General features: G+C 40.2%; 3 protein-coding genes across 3 annotated transcripts; 2 read left to right on the forward strand and 1 right to left on the reverse strand.

Annotated features, from left to right (window-relative positions):
• The first annotated feature begins 2,300 nt into the window (after positions 1-2,300).
• Positions 2,301-6,384, forward strand: LOC105222162 (eukaryotic translation elongation factor 2). The gene is made up of 6 exons (XM_011199373.4): positions 2,301-2,457; positions 2,879-2,992; positions 3,111-3,211; positions 3,305-3,832; positions 4,281-4,977; positions 5,164-6,384. The coding sequence occupies exons 1-6, from the start codon at positions 2,455-2,457 to the stop codon at positions 6,253-6,255; spliced, it is 2,535 nt and encodes an 844-aa protein (XP_011197675.1). The 5' UTR covers positions 2,301-2,454; the 3' UTR covers positions 6,256-6,384.
• A 3,731-nt stretch (positions 6,385-10,115) lies between these two features.
• LOC105222164 (tubulin glycylase 3B) lies at positions 10,116-15,846 on the forward strand. The gene is made up of 3 exons (XM_049462613.1): positions 10,116-11,677; positions 13,188-13,963; positions 15,626-15,846. The coding sequence occupies exons 1-3, from the start codon at positions 10,432-10,434 to the stop codon at positions 15,722-15,724; spliced, it is 2,121 nt and encodes a 706-aa protein (XP_049318570.1). The 5' UTR covers positions 10,116-10,431; the 3' UTR covers positions 15,725-15,846.
• A 31-nt stretch (positions 15,847-15,877) lies between these two features.
• LOC115065773 (tubulin glycylase 3A) lies at positions 15,878-24,693 on the reverse strand. The gene is made up of 3 exons (XM_049462603.1): positions 23,136-24,693; positions 18,771-19,283; positions 15,878-17,173 (listed from the first exon to the last, which is right to left on the reverse strand). Exons 1-3 carry the CDS (start codon positions 24,568-24,570, stop codon positions 15,909-15,911), a joined length of 3,213 nt encoding a protein of 1,070 aa, XP_049318560.1. The 5' UTR covers positions 24,571-24,693; the 3' UTR covers positions 15,878-15,908.
• Between the last annotated feature and the right edge of the window lie 292 nt (positions 24,694-24,985).

Here is a 24,985-nt window from a genome sequence, read left to right on the forward strand (position 1 = left end):
TCCGCCAAGTGCGTGCTGTAGTTGTTGCAGTTGATTTGCTTAAGAGCAACGATGTTGATACTGATACACTAGCTGGCGGTGGTGTCTGCGGAAAGCGATGTACACCAACTTTTTCGTTGATCAAAGTTAATAGTGTGGCCGAGGAGACTGTAATGGTGTTGGCGGCAACAGATGTTTGACTAATTCTGATGCAGTATAGCTAAGGCAGCTAGTATTCTATGGGACGAAGGAAAGAAACATTATATTACTATATATATTTAACGAAATTGCCAGCTGATATTATATATGCATACATATATGTATATACATTGTACATGTATCTCTATGTATGTATACATATTATGTCTTTGTACATACTAAAAAATATGGTTAGTTGCACCACTGCATTGTTGGCAATCTACAATCCATATTTTTTGGCAGTAAAATATGTTTTTAGTTTTCGTATGCCGCTCCCACCATACAACTCACCTGTTTGACTCACTGCAGTAGTTGTTCGCACGCTTTGCTCATGTTATTTTCAGACGTAGGTAAAATGTTAATACTTTAATTTATTGCCAAATCTTTTAATTTAATAATCCAGATCAATATCGCAATAAAAACGAAAAATTTATCTTTGTGTTGGTTCTATGTGATTAAAACAATAACAAAATATTTGGAAATTTTGATTGAGGTGGTCTGCTGCTGTGGGGGTGCTCCGCTCCAGCATTCCCACCACGACCACTGTTGCTTCTTCGTTAAGCTACTTCTGCTTTGCTTCTTTTCTGCCTTTGGTAGCAAATCTCTGCCGCGTTGGTTGTTTGGTTGGTTTTTTTTCGTCTTATTGTATTCAGTAGAAGCCTCGCTGGCTCAAGTTTTTGTTTCTGTTTTACCACTTGCTTTCTTTTTTTTTTTGTCTATTGATGAATCGAAATTAGTGTTCGATGAATATGTTTTCTTTTCCTCACTTCTTCTTACTTCTAATAAGCATTTGCTATAATTTAGTTTTAATATTATTTTGGCTATTTTCTATGTTTTATTCCTTGTCTAGTTATTTCTTGATTATTTTGCACTTCACTTACGCACTTCTCTTCCTACAAAAGTTTTCTTTTCAACATTTGTAATTTTTTGCCGTCCTCTTGCTCTCGTTTTTCACTTTTTCATAGCTTTTCTTCGCACTTAAAAGGGAATTTTGTTTTCTCTGCTTATTTTGTAAATCTCAAAAATGCAATTTTGAATTCAACCGGAATATGTTGCGTTGGCCGGGAGCGAAATGAAATAAACAATTTTCCTTGTTTTTTTGCTTTAAACGAGAAGATGTTGGAATATTATGTAAATTCAAACTATATTCTTCTGTCTTCTTAATTCTTGTTTCCTTTTCGAGTTGATTGTCACATGGCACCCAGCAAACAATTGGCTTCAAGTTCAACCACTTGACGAAAGCTGTCATCTTTGAAAAGTAATCATATAGGACGATTACATTGTGGGTATTTATATATAATTGGTTTTTGGAATATACCCTTTTTGTACTGCTTTTAAATATTTGTTGTACAAAGCGATCACTTTTATACCAGCTACCATATTCGGCGAATATATGTAATTCCAATTGTTTCATATTTTGTGACTTGTTGAAACTCTTAATAAAAATAAATTATGATTTGTGCATAAAATATTACCCTAACTGTAAACCTTTCTGAGAAAGGTCACGAAATTTTTAAACTATGCAGATCGTGAACTATCAGACTGTCGTCAAAGAAATTACATAAAAATAGAGTATAACGCAAAATTAAATTTAAAATTACCACAGGTGTTATGATCAGTATAATATGGGATTCATATCACCCCATAATTTTCATCCATTCGTTTGCTTATATATCGCTTCTACTCCTAAGAAATCAGTTTAAATTAAAATTTTTCTCCACAGTATAGTGCCACATAATATTGCAATCCAATATCAGTACATTTCCATATCAGAAATTATTCTAATCCTACATGGATTACCATAAATTGTTTAAAAAATTGCAACAGTGTGTGGCGATTTTAGGTATAACCTAAAATTCACCTCTCTCACCAGTAGTTGCCGTTTAATAATTTCTTTTGAATTTTGTTAAACAGATTATATTTGTTTATTTACTACCTTGCGTGGAAAAGAGTTAGTCGAAAAAGCATATAGTGCAAAGAAAAAATTAATTCAATTAACATTTTTTTATCCACGATTTATTTAAAGTTGTACAGCAGTCGTTCATGGAGAATATTTAAAAACGCTGACAATGTCACCCAGTGTTTGAAAGGTGTATATATAATGCAACCATGCGTGAAAAGAGCGTTGGCAACACTTTGACTCCGAAAAACGTGTTGAATTGGTTAGGTGCCCGAGCTGTAGGTGGTGGGTTTGTTCGTCGTTCTTTTTGTCAAGTACACGACTAGAGGCGTGTAGTGTTTTTAAAAGTTGGTCAGAAAAATCATTAAACATCCAAAATGGTATGTAAAAAATATTTCAAAACTAATGCAAAACAGAAAGTAACAGCTCTAAACATTTAAATGTGCATATTATCTTGAACGGAATTGTGCATTTTATTATGCAAATTGGTTTTATAAAATCTTAATCCAAATCGTATGTGCTACATAATGGCGAAGGTCGTGTGTTCGTTTGCGTATACGAGGTATCGACGATATAATTTCATCGGGTCAACCGTATGACGTATGCAGTTTTGTACAAAGGAAACTCTCAAGGCCAACATTTTTAAATTTAGAGCTGAAAAATCTGTTTTCCATGCATGAAAATGCATTTATTGGTTAGCTGATATTAATATTTATATATCTACTTATGTCCTTTCCATATAAATTTATTGCTGCGTATGTGCTGATGGCGTGATGGTTTTGTACGTGTGTGTGTACACAGGTCAACTTTACAGTCGACGAAATCCGTGCCTTGATGGACAAGAAACGGAACATCCGTAACATGTCCGTCATTGCTCACGTCGATCATGGCAAATCCACTTTGACCGATTCCTTGGTAAGTAAAATCATTACAATTTGATATGCATGCACTTTCCCTTTTCGTGTTATGACGTCACAAATGCCTATTTCACAACCTGATTTAATAACATTAGGTGTTTTCGTTTTTGTTGTAGGTGTCGAAGGCCGGTATTATTGCTGGTGCCAAGGCTGGTGAAACCCGTTTCACTGACACCCGTAAGGATGAACAGGAACGTTGCATTACCATCAAGTCAACGTAAGTTTGAATTATACATATATTTATAAATATTATGTTTTATATTTTTTAATCATTTTACAATTAATAAATTACATATTTGCATTTCAACAGTGCCATTTCTATGTACTTCGAAGTTGAAGACAAGGATCTTGTTTTCATCACCCATGCTGATCAGCGTGAAAAGGACTGCAAAGGTTTCTTGATCAATTTGATCGATTCACCCGGTCACGTTGATTTCTCCTCTGAAGTAACTGCTGCTCTTCGTGTAACTGACGGTGCCTTGGTCGTCGTCGATTGCGTCTCAGGTGTATGTGTGCAAACCGAGACTGTATTGCGTCAAGCTATCGCTGAACGTATTAAGCCAATTTTGTTCATGAACAAAATGGACCGCGCTTTGCTTGAATTGCAATTGGACGCTGAAGAACTGTACCAAACTTTCCAGCGTATCGTTGAAAACGTGAACGTCATCATTGCTACTTACAACGATGATGGTGGCCCAATGGGTGAAGTGCGTGTTGACCCCTCCAAGGGTTCCGTCGGTTTCGGTTCTGGTCTTCACGGATGGGCTTTCACTCTTAAGCAGTTCTCCGAAATGTACTCAGAGAAATTCAAGATCGATGTCGTCAAGCTAATGAACCGGTAAGTCTGTAAGCTATGTTATCTCATAATTTTGAGGTTAGCGTTAATTATAAGTAGCTTATAAGGTGAGGAAAATTATTAAGGAGAGGAAATGCTTTTAGCACAATTTGTGTTGCACGCAAGAGATATGCTCAATTTGGACTTGTTCAAATAGGTCTATTTCTAATGACCGTGCTACAAGTGCAACTTCAATAAAAGCAGATCAAACAGGTACGCTGTTTCAGTGGCACCAAGATCGACGCTTTGCAACGCTGTTCTGGAACCTCTTTCTTAATGTTCAATCGGAATGAGCTGAAGATTTGTCGAAATAATTAAATAAAGTGTTGGAAAACGGTGATAATTAGGGTGTGGCACAGATAAGATGAAGGAGATTATTTATTATCTATAAATTCATTTGTTCTCGTTATTTAGTGATTAATACAAATTTTGCGTTTCGTCTTCATTATAGTCTATGGGGTGAGAACTTCTTCAACGCCAAGACCAAGAAATGGCAAAAACAAAAGGAAGCCGATAACAAGCGCTCCTTCTGTATGTACATCTTGGACCCCATCTACAAAGTGTTCGATGCTATCATGAACTACAAGAAGGAAGAAATCGGTACCTTGTTGGAAAAGATCGGTGTTGCCATCAAGCACGAAGATAAGGACAAGGATGGTAAAGCCCTCCTTAAGGTTGTTATGCGCACCTGGTTGCCAGCTGGTGAAGCTTTGCTTCAGATGATTGCCATTCACTTGCCTTCACCTGTAATTGCTCAGAAATACCGTATGGAAATGTTGTACGAGGGTCCACATGACGATGAAGCTGCCGTCGCCGTTAAGAACTGTGATCCTGAAGGTCCATTGATGATGTACATTTCCAAAATGGTACCGACTTCCGATAAGGGTCGTTTCTACGCCTTCGGTCGTGTGTTCTCCGGTAAGGTCGCTACTGGCCAGAAGTGCCGTATCATGGGCCCCAACTATGTGCCCGGTAAGAAGGAAGATTTGTACGAAAAGGCCATCCAACGTACAATTTTGATGATGGGTCGTTATGTTGAAGCCATCGAAGATGTGCCTTCCGGTAACATTTGCGGTCTGGTCGGTGTCGATCAATTCTTGGTCAAGACCGGTACCATCACCACTTTCAAGGATGCCCACAACATGAAGGTGAGCTCCGACAATTATTATAAATTTCTAGTAGTAATTGTTTTATGATGTTAATTTTACACAGACCTGTTCTGAAAAGTAATGAGCGAAGTGTTTTTTCTGATTTTTTTTTATTTTTCGATTGCATTCGATTTATTTTTAAAGCATATTTTATAATTATTTTTGCATTTCTTTGTTCGCTTTTAGGTGATGAAATTCTCCGTGTCACCCGTCGTGCGTGTTGCCGTCGAGCCTAAGAACCCAGCTGATTTGCCCAAATTGGTGGAAGGTCTTAAGCGTTTGGCCAAATCCGATCCTATGGTGCAATGTATCATTGAAGAGTCCGGTGAGCACATCATTGCTGGTGCCGGTGAATTGCATTTGGAAATTTGCTTGAAGGATTTGGAAGAAGATCACGCTTGCATTCCATTGAAGAAATCCGACCCCGTTGTATCATACCGTGAAACCGTATTCGAGGAATCCAACCAAATGTGCTTGTCCAAATCGCCCAACAAGCATAACCGTCTGATGATGAAAGCTTTGCCCATGCCCGACGGTTTGCCCGAGGACATTGACAACGGTGATGTCAGCTCCAAGGACGATTTCAAACTTCGTGCCCGTTACTTGGCCGAGAAATACGATTATGATGTGACAGAAGCCCGTAAGATCTGGTGTTTCGGTCCTGACGGTACCGGCCCTAACTTCGTTTTGGATTGTACCAAATCCGTGCAATACTTGAATGAAATTAAGGATTCCGTTGTTGCCGGTTTCCAATGGGCATCCAAGGAAGGTATCATGGCTGAAGAAAACATGCGTGGTGTACGTTTCAACATTTATGATGTGACGTTGCACGCTGATGCTATCCATCGTGGTGGTGGTCAAATCATTCCAACAACTCGTCGTTGCTTGTACGCTTCAGCTATCACAGCTGGACCACGTTTGATGGAACCCGTTTACTTGTGCGAAATTCAATGTCCCGAAGTTGCTGTTGGTGGTATCTACGGTGTATTGAATAGACGTCGTGGTCATGTCTTCGAAGAAGCTCAAGTTGTTGGCACACCTATGTTCGTGGTCAAGGCTTACTTGCCCGTAAACGAATCGTTCGGTTTCACCGCCGATTTACGTTCCAACACTGGTGGACAAGCTTTCCCACAATGCGTGTTCGACCATTGGCAAGTGTTGCCCGGTGATCCGTGCGAACCCAGCAGCAAACCATACCAGATTGTACAGGATACACGTAAACGTAAGGGTTTGAAGGAAGGTCTACCCGACTTGGCCCAATACCTCGATAAATTGTAAGCGCACGAAGCTGTCAATTTAGTATGTGTTTGTTAACGTCGCAAACGGAGAGAACAAGAAAAGAAGAAGAAATTATACAAAATAATAAAAAGATAATTACATAATTACAACAATACAAAAATAACAATATATATATTTTTCATGATTTGAATTTGAGGCACATGGAACTGTAGTAATTAGTTTTGATCGGAGCGCAATTTGTATTTGATAATTTGTGTAAGCGATTAATTTCAATGTACTGCATACTTTTCTACTTTATTTTAATTAATTTTACTTAATGTGACTCAATATTGGTTGTTTTCTTTTTTTATGCTTGCAAATTTTTCTTTTCTGCATTAGCGGTTAACTTAGATTTTTTAATTTCTTTGTGTGTGTGTATATATATGTGTGTGTGTGTGTGAGGGCGCAGCTTGGCGTTTGAATTTAAGAAGCTGATTTTTGGAAAGTGGTTTTCTGCAATTGCTGAGTCGTTTAGTGTTGGAATTTACCGTTATGCTTTGTTGTTTTGGCTTTGGTGGCGTACAGTTGAAGCAGGTTATTACAGAAATAGTTATGTTAAACGGATTTTTTATCTTGAACAGGGATTACTAAGTTAACCAGGAAGTTTGTAAAACCTACAAGGAAACGTCGCATAACGAATCTCAACATGGAGATGCCAAAAGACTGCGGAACATTTGCTTTTACCAACGATGAGTCTCAGTGTACGATCAACAAATTAAACATCGAAATTCCAGATGGAATAAATATGCTGATGCTAAAACAGCTTGGCTAGACGGGAGTAAGCTATCTCATCAAAGTCCTCAATTTGTCACTGATCAACTATCACATACCCGTGTGAAAAAAATAGGAAGGGTATTCGCATTACTAAAAGCTGGAAAAGCCTACCGACCCAGTGAGTCTCATCCCTCAGTTTCTGAGAGAACGATCTGAAATTTTGCACACGTTCTTTTCTACTCCAGAAACCGCTCATTTGTCGGAGCACGAATATCGGGCCCCTGTGACATACATATACATAGCTGTCATACAAATTGATCGATGAAAATCAAATATCAAACTTTGTATGGAAATCTTTTTTATTTGATGTGATATCTTCACGACTTTGGCCAGAATTATTATCCAAGGCAAAACTGAGATATCCGTTGAAATTGTTCAGATCGTATCACTATAGCATATACAGTCTGTCAAGTAAGAGCGTGGTCGACTTTACCGACAGTTAATGAAAGATTCCGTTCTAATTCCTTCGCGAGCCGATAGTGTGAAGCTTTGTCCTTAATGCATTTTCAATAAAGGTTCAGTTGGCGTTGATCTTTTGAAAGATAATCATGTTAAACGCCATGAGTGCTAAGTACGCGTCGCGCCTTGAGGCTATGTTCCTTTGCATCCACTCGAAAGGTCCCAAAATGTCGCAACCAGTGGCTGCTAAATATATGAGAAAGTCGAAGGCATTTGTATAGAAGCGGTTACAGTGATATAAAGTGGCTAAAAATGTCGATGATTTAACAGAACGTGGTTCGATAGGAAAAGTGAAGAAAAAGGATGAAAAAAGGATAGTGAATCTGTTTTCGCGGAATCCTGCTTTAATACTGCGGCAAGAACAAGCAAAATTAATGGCAAGAAGTTTAGATATATCCTACGAAACTATCCAAACCCTTCTTCATACTCATGATCTGAAATGGCGCCACACAATGAAGAAGCCGCTGTTGACTGAAAAACTTGTGACAAAGCGACTCGCTTGGGCGCATGAGAATATTGATAGAGATTTTGAAAATGTCATTTTTACTGATGAATGTTCTATATGGGCACGTTCTGTCCTCACGCGAGCCTGGTCAACTTCCACCAATAGGCTTGTTCAGCGGACCGTAAAACATGGAATAAAGGTGCATCTTTGGGGCCGAGAAAATGATAAAAATCTACAAAAAGGCTTTACTGCTATCTGCCAAACGATGGTTCATCAGAAAAAATGAAGATTGGATTCTGCAGGTGGACAACGATCCCAAACACCATAGCAAGCTCTGTACTCAGGGGAAAACTCCATCTGGCATCGTTACATTGGATTGGCCGTCGCAGTCGCCCGATGCAAACCCTATTGAAAATGTGTGGGCATATAATGGGTTGTCAAAAAAGTCTTGCGGTATTTTTATTGAATCAATTCGTGTGGCACCCATACATCGAGCTTCTTATTGACTCCAAGCTTCTTCAAATGGTTTATAACGGTTTGATGACTACTATGCCGCTCTCTTTCGACCAATTTAGCGATTTTATCGCAATTTTCGACGACAGGCCTTCCGGAGCGTGGCGCATCTTCGACCACCTCTACACCAGAACGAAAACGTTGAAACCATCGTTGTGCGGTGGAAATGGAAACTGTATCGGGTCCATAAACTGCACAAATTTTATTGGCGGCTTGAGATGCATTTTTGCCTTTATCGTAGTAGTACTGTAAAATATGCCGTATTTTCTCTTTATTTTGCTCCATGTTTGCGACGCTATAACTCACGAACGACTTAAAAGAAACGACAATCAATCGAATAGGTATGGCATGACCTGATGCGGCGAATAAAACTAGAACTACGTTATTTCAGCGCCAACTAGCGAAAATACCGCAAGACTTTTATGACAACCCAATATTAAACAGAAGCTTCGTGGAAGACTCACATACCCTTTGAAGCAGTTGTCTTACGAAATTCGTCGGATCTGCAGATCCTTGCCACTAGAATACGCCGTCAAATTAGTAGAAAACATGCCTCGGAAATGCCAGGCAATTATCGACGCCGGTGGTGACTGGACACATTATTGACCGAATTGCATCATTGTTTGTAATGTGTACAATGCACTATATACATACATATATAAATATGAAAGTTTCTCTTATATGAGGTACTTTAATGATAATAGCTAATGGATAATATCGGGTCGATACTATATTGCATATAATGACTTTCGCTTTTCTAAAAAATGTTATGCTGTCGGCCAGTGTATGAGTTATATATTGTATGTAGTGTATATATTGTATGTAGAGTATAAGTATATATAAAATTTCTTAGATTCCGATCCTCTGGTTGACGTTTTATACGATGGAGTATTGGTCTGCCTTTAACTCTTGCAAGTTGCAAGTGAATAAAATGTTCGGTTGAACCCGAACTTAGCTCTTCCTTACTTTTTTTTTTTTAATATTTTTTAATTTTTTTATTTTTTTATAAAATTTTTTCTTATTTTTTCTTAACTTTTTTATTTTTTTATTTTTATTATTTTTTTTTGTTCTAGATCTCCCATTTAGAAATTAAGTTAATGTTTAATTATATATGTTACTATGATTTTAAATGTATAATTAAAATTTTTTATATAAATTTTTGTACTTAGAACATACATATTGTTATATTGTATATTATTTTTGATCTCCCATGAGATATATAAGTCAAATTATGGTTTTGTTATCAAATGTGCTTATTATTTACTAAAATAGATTGCAAATAAAATGTATTTAAAAAAAAAAAATATTTTTATTTTTTTATAAAATTTTTTCTTATTTTTTCTTAACTTTTTTATTTTTTTATTTTTATTATTTTTTTATATTTTATTTTTTATATATTTTAATTTTAAATTATTGTTTTCATATTTTTGCATTTTTGCATTTTTGTTTTATTTTATTTCAATTTATTTTTATTTATTTTCTTATAGCGTTTAACAAATTTGCTGTTTGGGAATATTTTGAATGAATAATTAAGGAAATACACGCTGGACTGCTATAAAAAAAATAAATAAACAAAATTTTAACTTTTGAGCCCGTTATATTCTCCTAAATACGTACGAATGCAATCATTTGCAAATCTCGGCAATTATTGGTTATATAATGTTATTCCGCCTGTTAGAATTTCGGCTGCGCATATCAACGTTTCTTCACACCAACCACCCTCCATCTTTGTTGTTTTAAAAATAAAACCAAATGCGATGTCTTTTATTATTTACTGGCTTTGACTTAATATAATATTTGTTTTTAGTTCGTTTTTTCGTGGCTTCTTTCGTAATATGTACATAAATGAAATTGGTTATTTTTGACAAATTATATGGAGAAATATCAAAATTGGGATTTTTCACCGAACGTCATTGAAAAAATTATTGTAAAATTTTCCAAAAAAAAAATTTTCGGCTTCTGCTTCTAAATTTGTTGTAAACAGAATGCAACGTTCCTCAACATCTTGGCCAAATTATAGAAACCAATATTACAATCCCGTCTATAAAATCCGCTCATTAATACAAACACTGGACGCCGAATTGGCGGCACTCTCACATCGTTGCGCAGTCTCAAAAATTAACGTACTAAATCCAACCGCAGCGAACGTTAACTATATACTCGGTCACACAAGCAGCGGCACGAAATACAAAGCCTATCCGGAGGTGAACAAAAGTATGGCGATTTTGAGTGACGGCCAAGCGGCGAGCGTTGCGCAAACGCGCACGCTATCGAGCATCTATCGCTCGCGTGTGATCGATGCGTTTCGCAATCGGCGCATATTCACCGTTTATGGGAATTATCATACAATACGACGCGCATTGCTGAATCGTGGTTGGCTGGAGAAGCTGTCACCGAATCGTTATCCGAAATTGCAAAGCTTACCCGAGGAGGTATTGCTGCAGCATGCCAAGCGTGGCAATGACTATGAGGCGGTGGCCATTTCAAAAATTATTAGTCACTTTCCGGCGTTTTTTATTTGGCAACCGAAGGCACAACGCGACTCGCATACGGATGTGCTGCCGCTGCGTAATCGTGTGCGACGCGGTCGCAATTTGGATTTTTCGACCAAAGTTGGTTTGATCGGTTGCGCCGAACAGCATCAGTGGTTCCATCAGCAGGGCGTTTGCGGCATGAGTCATCCACGCTTCTATCGTCTCGGTGGCAGTTCGGAAGAGCGCATGGCATTCATAGAGGATTTTCGTCAAACGCAGTGTCGCAGTTTACTCAAATTTATCTTGGAGCATGGTCAACGTTTATCGGAGTTGGCGGATCCGGATGAGGGTACTATACCGATATCTGTGGTGCATTTTGCTGTGACAAATTTGAAAAAACATTTCGATGAATTCGAACATCGTACACTGGATGATGATGGCGAAAAGAATACGGAAAGTGAAAATCTCGAATGGCAGAATTTTATTGCCGATTCCAATCAAGTGATGCGCAATAATGCCAAAATTAAAGTGACTGTACCGTTGCTGGAAGAGGTGTCCAAACTGAGTCGCATTTATTTGACTAAAATAGAAGAGCGCCGGCGTGATTACAAGTGGGATGGTTGTCGTAATCTGTGGATACTAAAGCCTGGATATCAATGCCGCGGTCTAGGTATTATCATACGTAGTTCCATTGATGAGATTTTGCAATGGGCCACAAACAATCCGCAAAGAAGATACATCGCACAGAAGTATTTGGGTAAGTGGTGGCGTTAAAAAAAAAACAGGAATGATGTTTAAGCAGTTTTAGGTTGTTCTAAGATCCGATATAATATTATTTGAATTTTTTAAGTAGTCTGATTGGTAAAAAGCCACTATTTCATTCACCATCCGAGTCTAGTTATTCAGCAAGCGTTTAACTCGGTAGTTTCCGCAAAGCCCACCTTGTCGGTGAATATTATCTCTTGATCTCTGTTTTAATTGTTGTTGTAACGGCAGAATTCACAGTCCTTGGCGGGAAAAAAATTGGGTCCGTTCCGTTTACGTAGACCCGACTGTCATGGGAACGTATCTCTTGATCTCTCGAGGGATTTTGCGACGGTCGATCAGAGGACGCTGGTAGAAGACACTGAGCGCCGTTAACTTTCGAGAGCATTGAATGACTGGTCAGCAATAAGTGGTTATTCAGTGCAAGCGTTCTGTAAGGTGATACCGAATCCCGTTAGGGACTAGTAGGGTACATAGGAAGAAGTGGGAAACCTGCCAGATCTCTCCGTTACCGAAAGTTACAGAACGCTTCGTTTAGGGTCTTCTTCTTTATTGGCGTATGTTACAAGGCTACAGTCGAGTTTACAACCGCGCACCAGTCGTCCTTCCTTCTCGATGTTTGGCTCTAATTGGAGACTCCTAGTGCAGCCAGGCCTTTTTCACCCTGGTCTTTCCAAAGGGGTGGAGTTTTTCCGTTTTCTCTGCTTCCCCCGGCGGGTACTGGGTCGAATACTTTCAGAACTGGAGTATTGTCATCCATTCCGACGATATGACATTTTCTCCGTTAGAAAAATAACGAACTAAACTTTAAGCTTTATCTGCCAGGAAGAGATGGTCTAATCAGGCGTACCATTTCGAGGTCAAAATTCTAAGCTAAGAAGAATTAAATGTGGTTTCGGCAGCGTGGGGTTCTCTACCCTCTATTGTTTAACTTCTATTTTCACCTCCATACGCTGCTGAAGAAGATACAGAAATGTCAGAACACCGCATTCCGGACTTTCACAGTCCTTAATGTTCCTCGTCGAACACCCTCTTACCGTTAAGAAAAATAATGCATTCCTCTCCAATACGATGAAAAACAAAAAAAAAAACCGTTCCTTTAATATGTAGACAAGCTACAACAATATACCGGGGCAATTTCGGACCGACCAAGCCGCAGACGCGTACTGAATGCCATTCACAATGAAGATATTAACACTTTCATTGACTGATCCCGGTGAATGGTGTTCTGGACCGTGAGTACGATTTGCCCAGTGAAACCACAACGGCTTGCCTAGCCAAGGCCACTCACTTGACCTTTGGTCTGATGAAATAGTTCGCTTCCCGGCCTACCGCTAAATATATTATAAATACATATATATTCAGGTCGTTCCGTAATCCGTCTCATATTTCTCATAAAACTAAGTAGTTTTAATTTTATGGAATTTTTCTGTCGTATAACTAATCTATTTTAAATATATTTATTAAATTATTAAAGTAACCTCATATATTTTAACCCACAGAACGTCCACTCTTGATACATAAAACCAAATTCGATATACGTCAATATATGCTGCTCTCCATTAGTGATTGTACTCTATCTATATGGTTATATCGAGATTGTTACTTACGCTTCAGCTCACAGGAGTTCACCATCGATGATCTACGTGAATCGATACACTTAACGAACAATTCGGTACAGAAGCGTTATAAGAACAAACCAAATCGTGATATACGTTTGCCGAAGAACAATATGTGGTCGTTGGAACAATTCAAAGTCTATCTAAAACATTCGAATGCTCCCGACAATATATGGGAAGAACGTATCTATCCGGGTTTTAAAGAGAATCTTATCGCTGTTGTGATGGCCAGTTTGGAGGAGACTGATTTTGTGGAAAATTCGTTCGAATTGTATGGGTGTGATTTAATGTTAGACGAACAATATAATCCGATATTAATTGAAATCAATTCAACGCCGGATCTCTCGCCATCTACCGACGTGACGGCACGTATTTGTCCTTTGGCTTTGAAAGATTTGGTGAAAGTGATTGTCGATTTGCCGCGTAATCCACTTTCGCCCACTGGTAATTTTGAACGTGTCTACGAGGTTAACTATAAGATCAAAAGAGATTTCGATCCCGAAGTTGGTTTAGACATTTGTGGCAAAGCAATGACATTATTCAAACAAACAGTAATACCGCAAAAGAAGACGCCAATTCGTTTGCCGACCAAGTTGATTAAGAAAACCGAACATGCAATAAAAGTGCCATTGAAGCGTTTGAGGGGACCAGCTGCACAGGTGAGCGCGTTGATTTCTTCATTTTATTTTACTATCCTGCTGAGTGTTGTGTGATTTTGGAGCTTTACTGAAAGAAAATTGTATTGTTTGCTTAGCTCGGTCAGAAGTCTTACTCAGTTTTAGTTTTAGGTGTAGATGTGGTCTTTTAGATATAGTGAGACTCCTTCTTCCTTTTTACTGACGTAGATACCGCTTACGGGATCAGAGCCGAGTTATCCTTTTCATTGAGGACGTTTTTCACGTGGCGGGTCCCAAACCCAGCGCACAACCCTGGAGAAGGATGGTTCGCCTTCTCACTTTAGCTTTCAAACGAATGTTCTTAGGCTACCCAGAGGATACTTGGTCTAAGACCGGAAGTCGTGAGCTGCTTGAGCCATATGAAAAAGAAAAATCGTTTCTGGCCACTCCCAAGTGAATGGCAATTAGAGAACTTCCTCACTTGCGTGAACTTCTACACATGACTCCCTCCTCCAGTCAGACTACAGAGAATTTATTTTATAGGATTAACCTTCAATTTTTTTCTCGTGTTCCATACTACAACGAAGAGTTTTTGTAAGATGAGGTTGTGTAGTGTGCCGTATATGTATGTATATAAAACTGAATGGACCATAAAACCAGAGCTGTCGGAATACTGACTCTTCGTGCGTTTTATGAAATTGATCCAAACACAAGTGTCTTTCAAGCGGTGGTGGCTGCCATCGAGGTATAGGTAGATGTACGGGTAGTTTTCTTCAGGGTGTTGTGGATTAATTCCGGCAACAGAGCTGTAATTCTTACCTTGAGTTCGCTGAGAGGTGGTTAAAGACTTGTCAAGGAGTGTTTGAAATCCTTATTAATAATATTAAGGTTCCTTGATATTCGACTTGTTTGGGCGCCGGGTCACAGCGGTATCGCTGAAAACTGCACATTCGATGTGTTTGGTAGAGAGGGTACCCTTACCCTTATAACATCAGAGTGATAATGAGTCGGAACTCCGCTGTCCTCTTACGTTCTATCCTTAGATCTATGGATCTGGCAAGCGCTACTTAAAAACTAATCCTCCAAATCCTTCTGGCTCAAAGTGGAACGAAATGGGTCTTCTGAACTATTTACTCTTAACATGATCTATGTTAGATCTATGGACACTCGTGAGCTTAACAAACGCTGGTTAAAAGCCGATCTTCCAAATCATTCTGGCCCAAAGTGGAACGCAATAGATCCTCTGAACTACTTACTTTAGCTTTGTGCAACCTGTCGACAGGGTAGGTGTTCTGACACTGTTTAATAGGATCCTATAAGGTGAGGTTATGTATCTTGTCGAACTGAAAAGAAGAAGGCTAAGTGGAATTATCTAGAAATTTTCTTCTCAACTAAGGTTGAAACATTGTGGTAGACACAGTTTCGGAACTGGTGTAGTTGCAGGGTTTGATATTATCCATATCTAGTAGGGGATCATAAAGTATTGGCGTTCATAGCTATCTAAGTGAGATCCTGGGCCACTGTTGGTGCCATGATCTGCCCGACTAACCTAACCTAACACAACAAAACCCAAGCAAACAGTTATTCCTACTTCCATTTTGTAGATCCTAGAAAATCTTATCTTGGATCTGTCAGGATCTTAGCTTATGCTTTTAACTATTAATGAAAAGCGTTGGAACTCATAACTTCCTCTTGTCATTCCAGAAAAATAAAGCACAAATCGACGCTGGTGTAACTGAACCCAAAATTCTTAAATCCGCCGCTAAAGAAGCACTCGCACTACGTTACACCGCCCCAAAGTAATACGAAGAAGGAGGCGAAATTGCTTTGTTCAATAACGAATGTTCAAAAGTTTATTAAGACACGCATGCCATTTTATAACAGTTAAGAACAAATTAACTAAGTGGAACAATAATAAAATTTTTATATAATATAACAATCGTAACTTTGATATACATACATATATATACGCGTATATACCATATTCTTAGCTTTTTGCTGTGGCATTTGTTACGGAAGCTGGCTTTTGACAATGCGCGGATGAGCTGCGTGAACGTTCCGCAACAGTTAAGCTCGCTGCAGAGGGCGCAACGCCTACCAACGCCATCGGCTTCTTCTTGCAAACGTAAACGCTGCCAGCGGACTTGGTGTTGTTGGCGTTAGCGGCTAGTCGGGCGTTATGACGCCTGGAGCGCCGCCAAGTCACAAGCTTGCGTCCGACCGTGCGTATGCCGGCTGAAGCCGCCATTTTTGCTGCTAGTTGAGACGCCTCAGTCGTGTTGGATTTCGTTTGTTTCGCCAGCAAGGACTTGATTGATTTTTCGTTTACGCCTGTGGTCAAATCATGCACTGCAGCACCACTGCGTGCCACCTGTGTGGACCCTTGCGCTTGTGGCAGTGTCAATGACTGCGGTTGACCTTTGAACCGACGTAACATGTCCACAATATTATCGACGCTTTTACTTTTGTTCGCGTGCGCCGAAACACTGCCCGTGGCCGATTCTCGATTCTCATCGATTTGACTGGGCAATTGGTTGTTGTCCTCGGCCGACGTTGGCAGCGCACATTTCTTAATAATAAATTTAAAATTTTTATCACCTTCATTTGTCGTACAGCTCGCTACGACGGCAGTGTTAAGGCGTGGTCCACAGCTGCGATGTCGCTTCATAAGCGGTACAGCCGTCTCGTGATCTTTAGCTGTCGCTGGCATGGTGTTCGCTTTACTGGAGAGATTCGTGAAGGATTTGCGGCGTGTGCCGACCTGTGTGCGTGGCGTTTTCAAGAGGTTCGGACAGATCATAGCGGGCGTTTGCGGTGTTATATGATATTTGCGACGTGCATTCTGCACCATTTGCATTGGTGTGGGCGAAGTGTGTATCACGGCACCCGAGGCGGTGATACCGCCAACGAGGCTGGCACTTATGCTGCTGCGATTGCTATTTCCCGCCTCCATTATATACTTCTCAACGTACTCGGTAGCATTGAATGTGGGCATAGCCTTGTGCACATTCGAGATGGCTGGCGTGATGGTGGCACGATGTCTGTAATTATGGCCGCTTAGTGTGGGACGTTCGCGTTGCTGATGCGGATAGTGATGGTGATGATGATGATGTGGCGGTTTAGTGACAATTTGCTTGCCTTTCACGAAGAGATTGAGTCCCATATAGGCTGGTGTTGGTGGCACTACTTGGCGGTAGATAAGTTCAAAATTACCCATATCTGCCTTCGGATCCACGCGTCGATCAATTGCAACTGCGAAGAAGGTATGCGAGAAATTGGAGAGGATTATGTAGAGAAGAAAAAAGGTAAATATTTAATAATAAACTAGTACTATAAATGTACTTTCACTAAATCTCTATCGCTTTAATTTTTTAATAATATATAAGGTATAGTAAAGATAAATCCATTACCCTAGTTCATATTTCTTTTTTAACCGTGATGTTAGAGGGTTTTGGAAACCGAAAATGATAGTAAAAATTTCCAAAGACGTAGGACTTCTTGTGTTAAAGTCAAGGGGTGTAAGGTTCAAACTACAACCATAAATCATTCCCCATAGACGGGAATAGGTAGAACTCACTTAGTACCAGGTTCGGAATATAAGGATTATGTGCAAGCATACTTCAAACAAGCTCCCTGAGCTTCTGCCTAGTTTTTATTGATGTGTGTGACCTGACGTTATTCTGATTCATCTCGTATTGGCCTAAACTGTCTGCTTCCGGGCAATTTCTTCCTTTAAAGATCTCAATTGTTGACAGTATAGGACCGAAATAGTAGTTTCGGGGTAGGGAAGCAACACTTAGTAGATGATTCCCTGCCAAAGTCACCAAACACATAGCAAAACCTTCTTCGACCGTCAATCCTGACTTTGCTCGCCGCGATTTTACCATCACTGTGTTTGCTGGACTATGCGGTAAGTGCCCCTTTTTTCATCACCAGTAACCATCCTCTTTAGAAATGGATCGATTTTTTTGCGATTCAATAGTTTTGAGCAGATGATAATTCGGTCCATAAGAGTATTTGCATTAAATAGTAAGAGTTACATTGGGCTTCTTTTGTTTCCAGGCTTTATCGAAGAAGAAATCTAAGTATATTCTCTTTGCCAGTATCCAAATGGGTCTGAGAAGTTTTTTAGGTCGAAATCTAATCTTTCCAACGCCGTACAGTGTAACCCGATCGCACTAATAATGGGTGATCCAAGTAGGGGTACTTTTTTAATAACCTTTTTTTGAAAGATCAGATCGTACTATTCGCAACAGTATCACTCATCTTGAGAACCTTCCTGCATTTATTACACGAAGACAGTAGAGAGTCGATTCGGCGCAGTTCACAGCAACGCGGACTGACGTATGGAACGACTTGGCGCATTTTATATCGAGCTCTTAAGTAAAGCTTGTGCAGGAACTGAAGCGGCTCGACCGTCCCAAGCCACATCGTTTCGGTCTAGGGGTTCTTGAAAAGTTTCAAGAAGATCCAACGTTTTCGAGCCAAGTTTCGTTCACCGATGAGGCTCATTTCTGGCACAATGGGTACGTAAATAAGTAAAATTGCCGCCTTTAGGACAAAGAGCAACCTTCAAAAATTGCCATATTATCCAGAAAATAACAACGGTTTGGTTTTGTTTGTGGGCCTGTGGAATCATCGGTCTATATTTCTTCAAAAATGATGTCGAATGGGTTTCAATAAGACGGCGCTAATTCCCCGTTCACACCGTTAGACTTTTTCCGGTGGGGATATGTAAAGTCTAAAGTCTATGCGGACAATACCTTCTTTGCTCCCTTCATAACAGTACAAACATTATCAGTACCTGTACTTATAACAATATAATGTCAAAAAAATGCAAAATCCTCACCTTTTATCACATCCTCCAGACATTGCGGGCACATACGCGCTGTCACACTCGTTGTTGCACCCAAATCGGGACTTGAATTGATTTCAATTAGCCAAGGATAGAAATTCTCGCATATCATAAAATCTGCACCGAACAACTCAAACGTGTTCGGACGACGATCCATATTTTCCTGCGACGACAACATTGTGCCGACAATGGCTTTCTTCATGCCCGGATAGATGCGTTCCTGCCACATATCTTGTTTACCGATTTGACGCAGATAAGCTTGAAAGGAGTAACAATCCCACATATTCTCTATGGGCAAACGTTTATCGCGCTTACCGTTGTTGTACTTCTTCTGTATGGCATGATTGGTCAGATGCACCGATTCATGATGATTACTCAAGCTATACTCTTGCGAGCTAAAGCGCAGATAACTCTCCTTATACATCCAGACGACCAACGGTTGTACATTGGTTATAAGAAACCACTGGCGTATATCAAACTTTGTATGGTGAATAATGAGCGGTCTCTCTGTAAAGGAAGTTGTAAGTAAGTTTTTACGAAATCGCATGATTTTATAACTGTATATGTATGTATGTATGCGAATATTAAAAGGTTTATGTGTTAGTATATAAGCTCACTGTTAAGAAAGCGCCGTCAGGGACACTGTAAAGTAAGGTTATGTTTATTTTTTTTTTTGTTGCTATCTGTTGGCTTGTTGTGACGTCAGTGCAAAGAGTGGGTTGGCATTTGTTGAATGCTCACGCAACTTTATGGTGTCATGACAGGAAATTAGGCTTATTGCCAACCTGTTGAAGTCGAACCATTAAAACTGAAAGTTCATTGATTTTGTGCACCCGCCAACAGTCACCACCACCCCCCTCCTAGCACATACATTCGTACTTATATTTTTTGTTGTTTTTTGTATACACACATCGGTGTTTTTCGGTTGCCGCGTGCTGAAGCCAAATCGTATTGTGTAGGGTCGTTGGCAATGCTCGAGTTTGAGGGCTCATGTTCTAGTGTTTGATATTTTTAGGCATTCGTGCCTGTAAGTACATATGTTTGTATGTATGTAATTATGCTTATATTTTATTATAAACTATACCATATTCATTTCACTCGTTTTGTGTTTATTTTTAAACGAGCGGTAAAAGTACGCTTTGCCGTCCCCTTCGTTTCGTCCTATGAGTATGTGAACTCACGTGCAAGCATAACGCCCATATATGACACTCGCACATACCTATTTACTTATATGTATTTATATAATTTGTACGTGAGCATGCATGATTTTCTCGACGCGTGCGTGTATTTTTGCCACATTGAGCTTTTATTTGCTATTCTTAGTCATTTTAATTTTTATTATATTTAGTTCCACTGAAAATCGCATGCGAGGTTGTAGGTTGGAAATTAAATAGAAAATGTGAAGTCATAAATTTTTTATATTGATATGTAGGCAGATTTTCATCGACTATTTTTATGCGCTTCCTGGTAATTAAATTCGGTTAAGCAGTGTGAAATGGAAAGTTATCTTATTGCATAAGGGATTCCATAACCCGAGCTCTACTATGCCATTTTACTTATCAATTGCTATGAAAACTGGTTCTATGTTACCTAAATTGATCCGAACTTTTTCGGAAAAACAAGGGATAATTTTTGACGAAAAAGCTGACTCGTGCATTTCTGCGATGGTGCTAACAGCCGCTGGGAAATCGGGCACTTAAAGGATCCCGGAAAGGAACATTCCGAAATCCTCTCTTACTTCGACTGTGTCACTTAACATCAATTTAGATTCATAGACTTCGGGAAATTGGATTATCACTTCGACTGTGTCACTTAACATCAATTTAGAACACTACATCGACTGCATCACTTAACACTACATCGCAGAGCATACGCCTAGAGTCATCTTCTCTACACAGATACCTGCGAGGAATATGTGGGTGGGGCGGAGTGGCTGGAGAAGAGGCGCAGTAAACTTTTTCTCAAATGGATCGAAGCTCAAGGGAAAGGTTGTATGGGGAGCTCCCAATCAACTCTTGTTTCGTACTGCCAGACCACTGCAGTGTCTTTCAAGCAGAAGTGAGTAGCTGAAGAAAAGGCGCAGTGAGCTTTTTCACGAATGGATCGAAGCTCAAGGGAAAGGTTATATGGGGAGCTCTCAATTATTTGTTTCAGACCGCCAAACCACTGTAGTGTCTTTCAAGCAGGAGTGAGCAGTTGGAGAAGAGAAGTGGAGAAGAGAGATCGAAGCATAAAGGGAACGTTGGAGGGAGCCCTCAATCAACTTTTCTTTCAGACCGCCAAACCACTGTAGTGTCTTTCAAGCAGAAGTGGCAGTGGCGAAGACCGGCTCTTTCAGGAAACTATGTATCCACTGCGATAGCACAGCTGCCACATAGGTCTTCAACACGCTGACAGGAACTTAAGCCTAGTCAATGAATGCATTATTTCACTTTCATCCCAAAAGGGTTGGAACGACCAGCTGTTTCCCTTCGTGCATTTGGCCGTTGGTTCTATGGGCATCGCGCGAGCTCAGCAAGTGTTGGTCAGCAACCAGTACTTGTGGGATTGCGAAACCCTTTTTGCCGTTTTTGAAATGTAAAAGGTTCATTGAACTACTAGCTGTTAGAGAGGTTCACAACGCTGTAATTTGAGGTGCTCTAATTGGACACTGTCTCTTTGGTTCTCTCGCGGTGAGGCTCAGGATTTTGGAGGGCGCAACTTGTCAAAATTGCAGGGAAGAAGACGAGTTGAAAGCTGCTAGACAAATTCTGCTTCACAGTTCAGCTTTCGCCAGTGTATGTTGTAGCTATCATACTTTCTACAAACCCGGCGAATTGGTTGGAATTGTTATTAGCCACTTCAATCAATTTTTGGCTGGTCCTAGGCACTTTGTCGATATACATACGACGGTATTTTCGATCAACATCTGTTTTTTGCATCACAACGGACAGGCGTCTTTAGCTGTCCAAGTGCAATTACACTTGGCCTCACAAAAAAATTAGTCTACTTCCTAACCTCACCTAACTGAACCCTGTTTGGATCGGTAAGTGTGAGTAATACGAGACCTTTTATACTATACTAAAGCAGATTATCTTCCAAAACTGTCTGTGAGCCTGTGAATATTTGGATCAGCTACAGATAAAAGTGTAAAAATTTGTGAGGCTTTTAACAGGCTATTGCCCTATTGGCGTCCATGTTGTAAAGTTGGGAATCTTACCAGACTGCCATCTGCAGAAACTGTATGGAAGAAGATGAGGTGGAAACAACTCAACACATCCGTTTTGACTGTCCCGCGTTTGGGAGGTCAAGACTTAAACCCTTGGGAGCGCATACCTTCACACATCCCACCGAACTGGCAGGAGTGGAAATTAAACGCCTGCAGAAACTTCTATTTGCTACTAAGCGTTTTGCCAACTTATAAGTTCGAATTCATGAGTTCTTCTTTTCTATGGCTTCACAAAGGACTACATATAACAGTTAATGTGCGATCTCTCTAGGTCAGCTATCTAACCTAACCTAACCTAAGGTCCTTTTATTAATGGTGATGGTCATAAAGTTATCCAGTTGCAAATGACAAGAATATAGCATGCTCTTTAGAAGTTGCCATAATATAGTGTCTGAATCATCCACGAAGTCCTTCAAATGTTCTAAAAGAAATCCTGGGAAGACTAACTCCGTCCAAGTTTAAAAGTTAGGACAGAACTTGAAATGCATCAATAAACGTACTTCGTCGACTTATATGAGACTTTAGGCCGCGTCCGCCTCTCAGATGGTTGGCAAGCCTGTTCTGATGGGACATACATACTATGTGTGTCGATACAGTAGTTGCTTTTTTAGAATTTATAAGGTTTCCTAAGCATTACTTGGTTCTATCAGTACCTGAGCAAAGCGTATAGTTCTGCAAAAACGGGTTTTTAGTCCTGACTATCAACTCATCTTTGGCAGCACTTTCATACGAAATTTAAGATAAATAAATAGAGACATAATGATCTTCTGAGATATTCCGTTCCTACGGCAGTCGTAAACCTAGCTCGAACCCAGAAGTATAAGCTTTTCAACTTGGCAGTATTTATTTAAATAATATGAGGAAGGCGTCTGCCGTTATATGTAATAACAATATCTGCTGGGAAATTCAAAATACACGGGAACTTGAATACGAATGCGAGTTGCTTTTTTCGGACTAATTTTTTGACTGTTTCATTTGAGCTAAACTCTTAGGTCACATTTTTTCAACAAACAACGATACATTTTCCTTTTTTCCTCTCCTCGGACTAGTGTGGTGTTAATGGTCTTCAGGAACTAGCGGATCCCTGACAGACTCTTAAAATAAAATATATCATTGTTCCCTTAAAAAGCAGCCTCTAGTTGCGCACTTACCAATATACTTTTGCACCACATAACGACTCTTCGAACCGATGGACGGATTTACAAGCACCAGAATTTTCTTTAAATTATCCATCAATTGTATGCCGCGTCCGCGACACTTATTCGCCGGCTTTACGATCCACAAATTCTGATAACCATCCAACGTATATTGCGGCCAAAAGTTTTGCAGATGCTCCAACAGTTGTATACCCAATTTTACCGTATACTCCGGAGCACGCGTAGGTTCTGTAAATATTTTCGCTTCCTCCGTTACGACCTGTTGGTGTTGATGAAAAAATACATCCCATTCATGTTCCCAAACACGTGATAGTTCATCCAAATCGATATCTTTGTGCTGGCAACTATCTAAGTAATCGCTGCAACGTTTAATTGCAAAATCTATGCTATTATATGGTACAGTGCCCATAGTGGAGAACACCGCATCGATACCCTTACGACGGTAGCGATCCACAACGACGCGTATGAAGGCAATACACGCAGTGAGCTTGAAGTTATCCATAAATTCGGCTAGTTCTTCCAAACTCCAAACATTGTAACAGCGTGGAAAATACAACTCAGACATACCCTCCTCATAGAACCAATGGAAGTCCTTCAATTGCGCACATAAACCCTCCTTCGAGGTGAATGGCGCACGGTGAAACTTATTAATAATCATGCCCGGATTTTTAGCTTGATCTATATAATCACATTTCTCTTTGCGATTCGTCCATAAAAAGTCGATGGGCATGTGTTCGAGAAAGCGCGACATAATGTTACGTTCACACTTGGCAATATATTGGCGACGTGTCTCGCCCGGTTTGCGCTTGGGCAAACCCTGCGCCAAATCATCATATGTCACTTGACACACACCCGTTGGTATTTGTTTGCGATGCACGTCCAATTTTTCAATCCAACCGCGTGCCACAAGCGCATTGCGTACGGAATGGAAGGAGCCGCGTATAGTGAAGGTTTTATTCTGCTTGACCGCCTCTTGTGCGCGACGGCGTAACTCATTTAGACGATCGGTTGTAATCCAAGTGCGACGATTGCAGTAATTGCTGGGCGGTGCGCTGGGTATTATCTCCTTACCGGTTGCGGTAGTGATTGTGGCAGTTAACGGCTTGGTAGCTGTGCTAAGTGTGGCAGTGGCTGTGGCTGTGGGTGTGGTGGTGGCTGTGGTTGCGGCAGTGGTGGTGGCAGTGACTGTTAAGCTAGCTGTCGTGGTGGCACTGGTTGTGACCACTATGGTAGTCTCTACATGCGTTGTAGTCCTGTTCGTTGTCACTTCAACGGAAGTGGATTCGATTGCTTTCACTTCCGCTGGTTTCGTTGGCTGCAGCGGCGCTGATACGTCTCCCAATTTTTCAGCTGCTGGCGCTTGTTGCTTCTCATTGGCGGTTTCATTCTTGTGACTCTCGTTGGCATTTTCACCGGATTTCTCATGCATTGCTTGAAACGCACGCCTCCACCGGCGTTAGTAAGCCAACCAACCGGGACCGCAATGCCGTTTACGCGTTCCGCGCGCTCCAAAAATCGATGACTACTAAATTATGCGATTTGTATCGGAATGAATTGAAGTCTGACGTACCGTCGTCGTCGTGGGCACATAGTAAGCGCGCATAATGTAGAGCAAGTTGTCTACTTGTTGCCATGGCGGCCACAACAAATCAGGTGGCTTAAGTTTATTAGAGCAACGATTTAATATAATTTGGTATGGAGTCTACTGTCTGCTGTGGGCGTGCTTCACAAAAATCACAGGCATGTAGTATGTATGTATCTCTATGTATTGTCGAAGCGTAGCGCCGTGGCTTGCTACTAGGACGCAAATTTGCAAAAGTGGAGTTGGCAACCTAGTTTTTGAG

This window comes from Bactrocera dorsalis, chromosome 1, assembly GCF_023373825.1.
Source record: "Bactrocera dorsalis isolate Fly_Bdor chromosome 1, ASM2337382v1, whole genome shotgun sequence".
NCBI classification, from domain to species: Eukaryota; Metazoa; Arthropoda; class Insecta; order Diptera; family Tephritidae; genus Bactrocera; species Bactrocera dorsalis.

Bases quoted from the DNA above. Each gene is read 5' to 3' on its own strand.
- LOC105222162 (XM_011199373.4), top strand. The intron at 2,993-3,110 runs GTAAGTAAAATC...TTTTTGTTGTAG, and splicing joins CCACTTTGACCGATTCCTTG to GTGTCGAAGGCCGGTATTAT. The intron at 4,978-5,163 runs GTGAGCTCCGAC...GTTCGCTTTTAG, and splicing joins AGGATGCCCACAACATGAAG to GTGATGAAATTCTCCGTGTC.
- LOC105222164 (XM_049462613.1), top strand. From the start codon at position 10,432: ATGCAACGTTCCTCAACATCTTGGCCAAATTATAGAAACCAATATTAC. The intron at 11,678-13,187 runs GTAAGTGGTGGC...TTTAACCCACAG, and splicing joins CATCGCACAGAAGTATTTGG to AACGTCCACTCTTGATACAT. The intron at 13,964-15,625 runs GTGAGCGCGTTG...TTGTCATTCCAG, and splicing joins TGAGGGGACCAGCTGCACAG to AAAAATAAAGCACAAATCGA.
- LOC115065773 (XM_049462603.1), bottom strand. From the start codon at position 24,570: ATGCATGAGAAATCCGGTGAAAATGCCAACGAGAGTCACAAGAATGAA. The intron at 19,284-23,135 runs GTAAGTGCGCAA...CTTCCTTTACAG, and splicing joins TGTGGTGCAAAAGTATATTG to AGAGACCGCTCATTATTCAC. The intron at 17,174-18,770 runs GTGAGGATTTTG...CCTTCTTCGCAG, and splicing joins TCTGGAGGATGTGATAAAAG to TTGCAATTGATCGACGCGTG.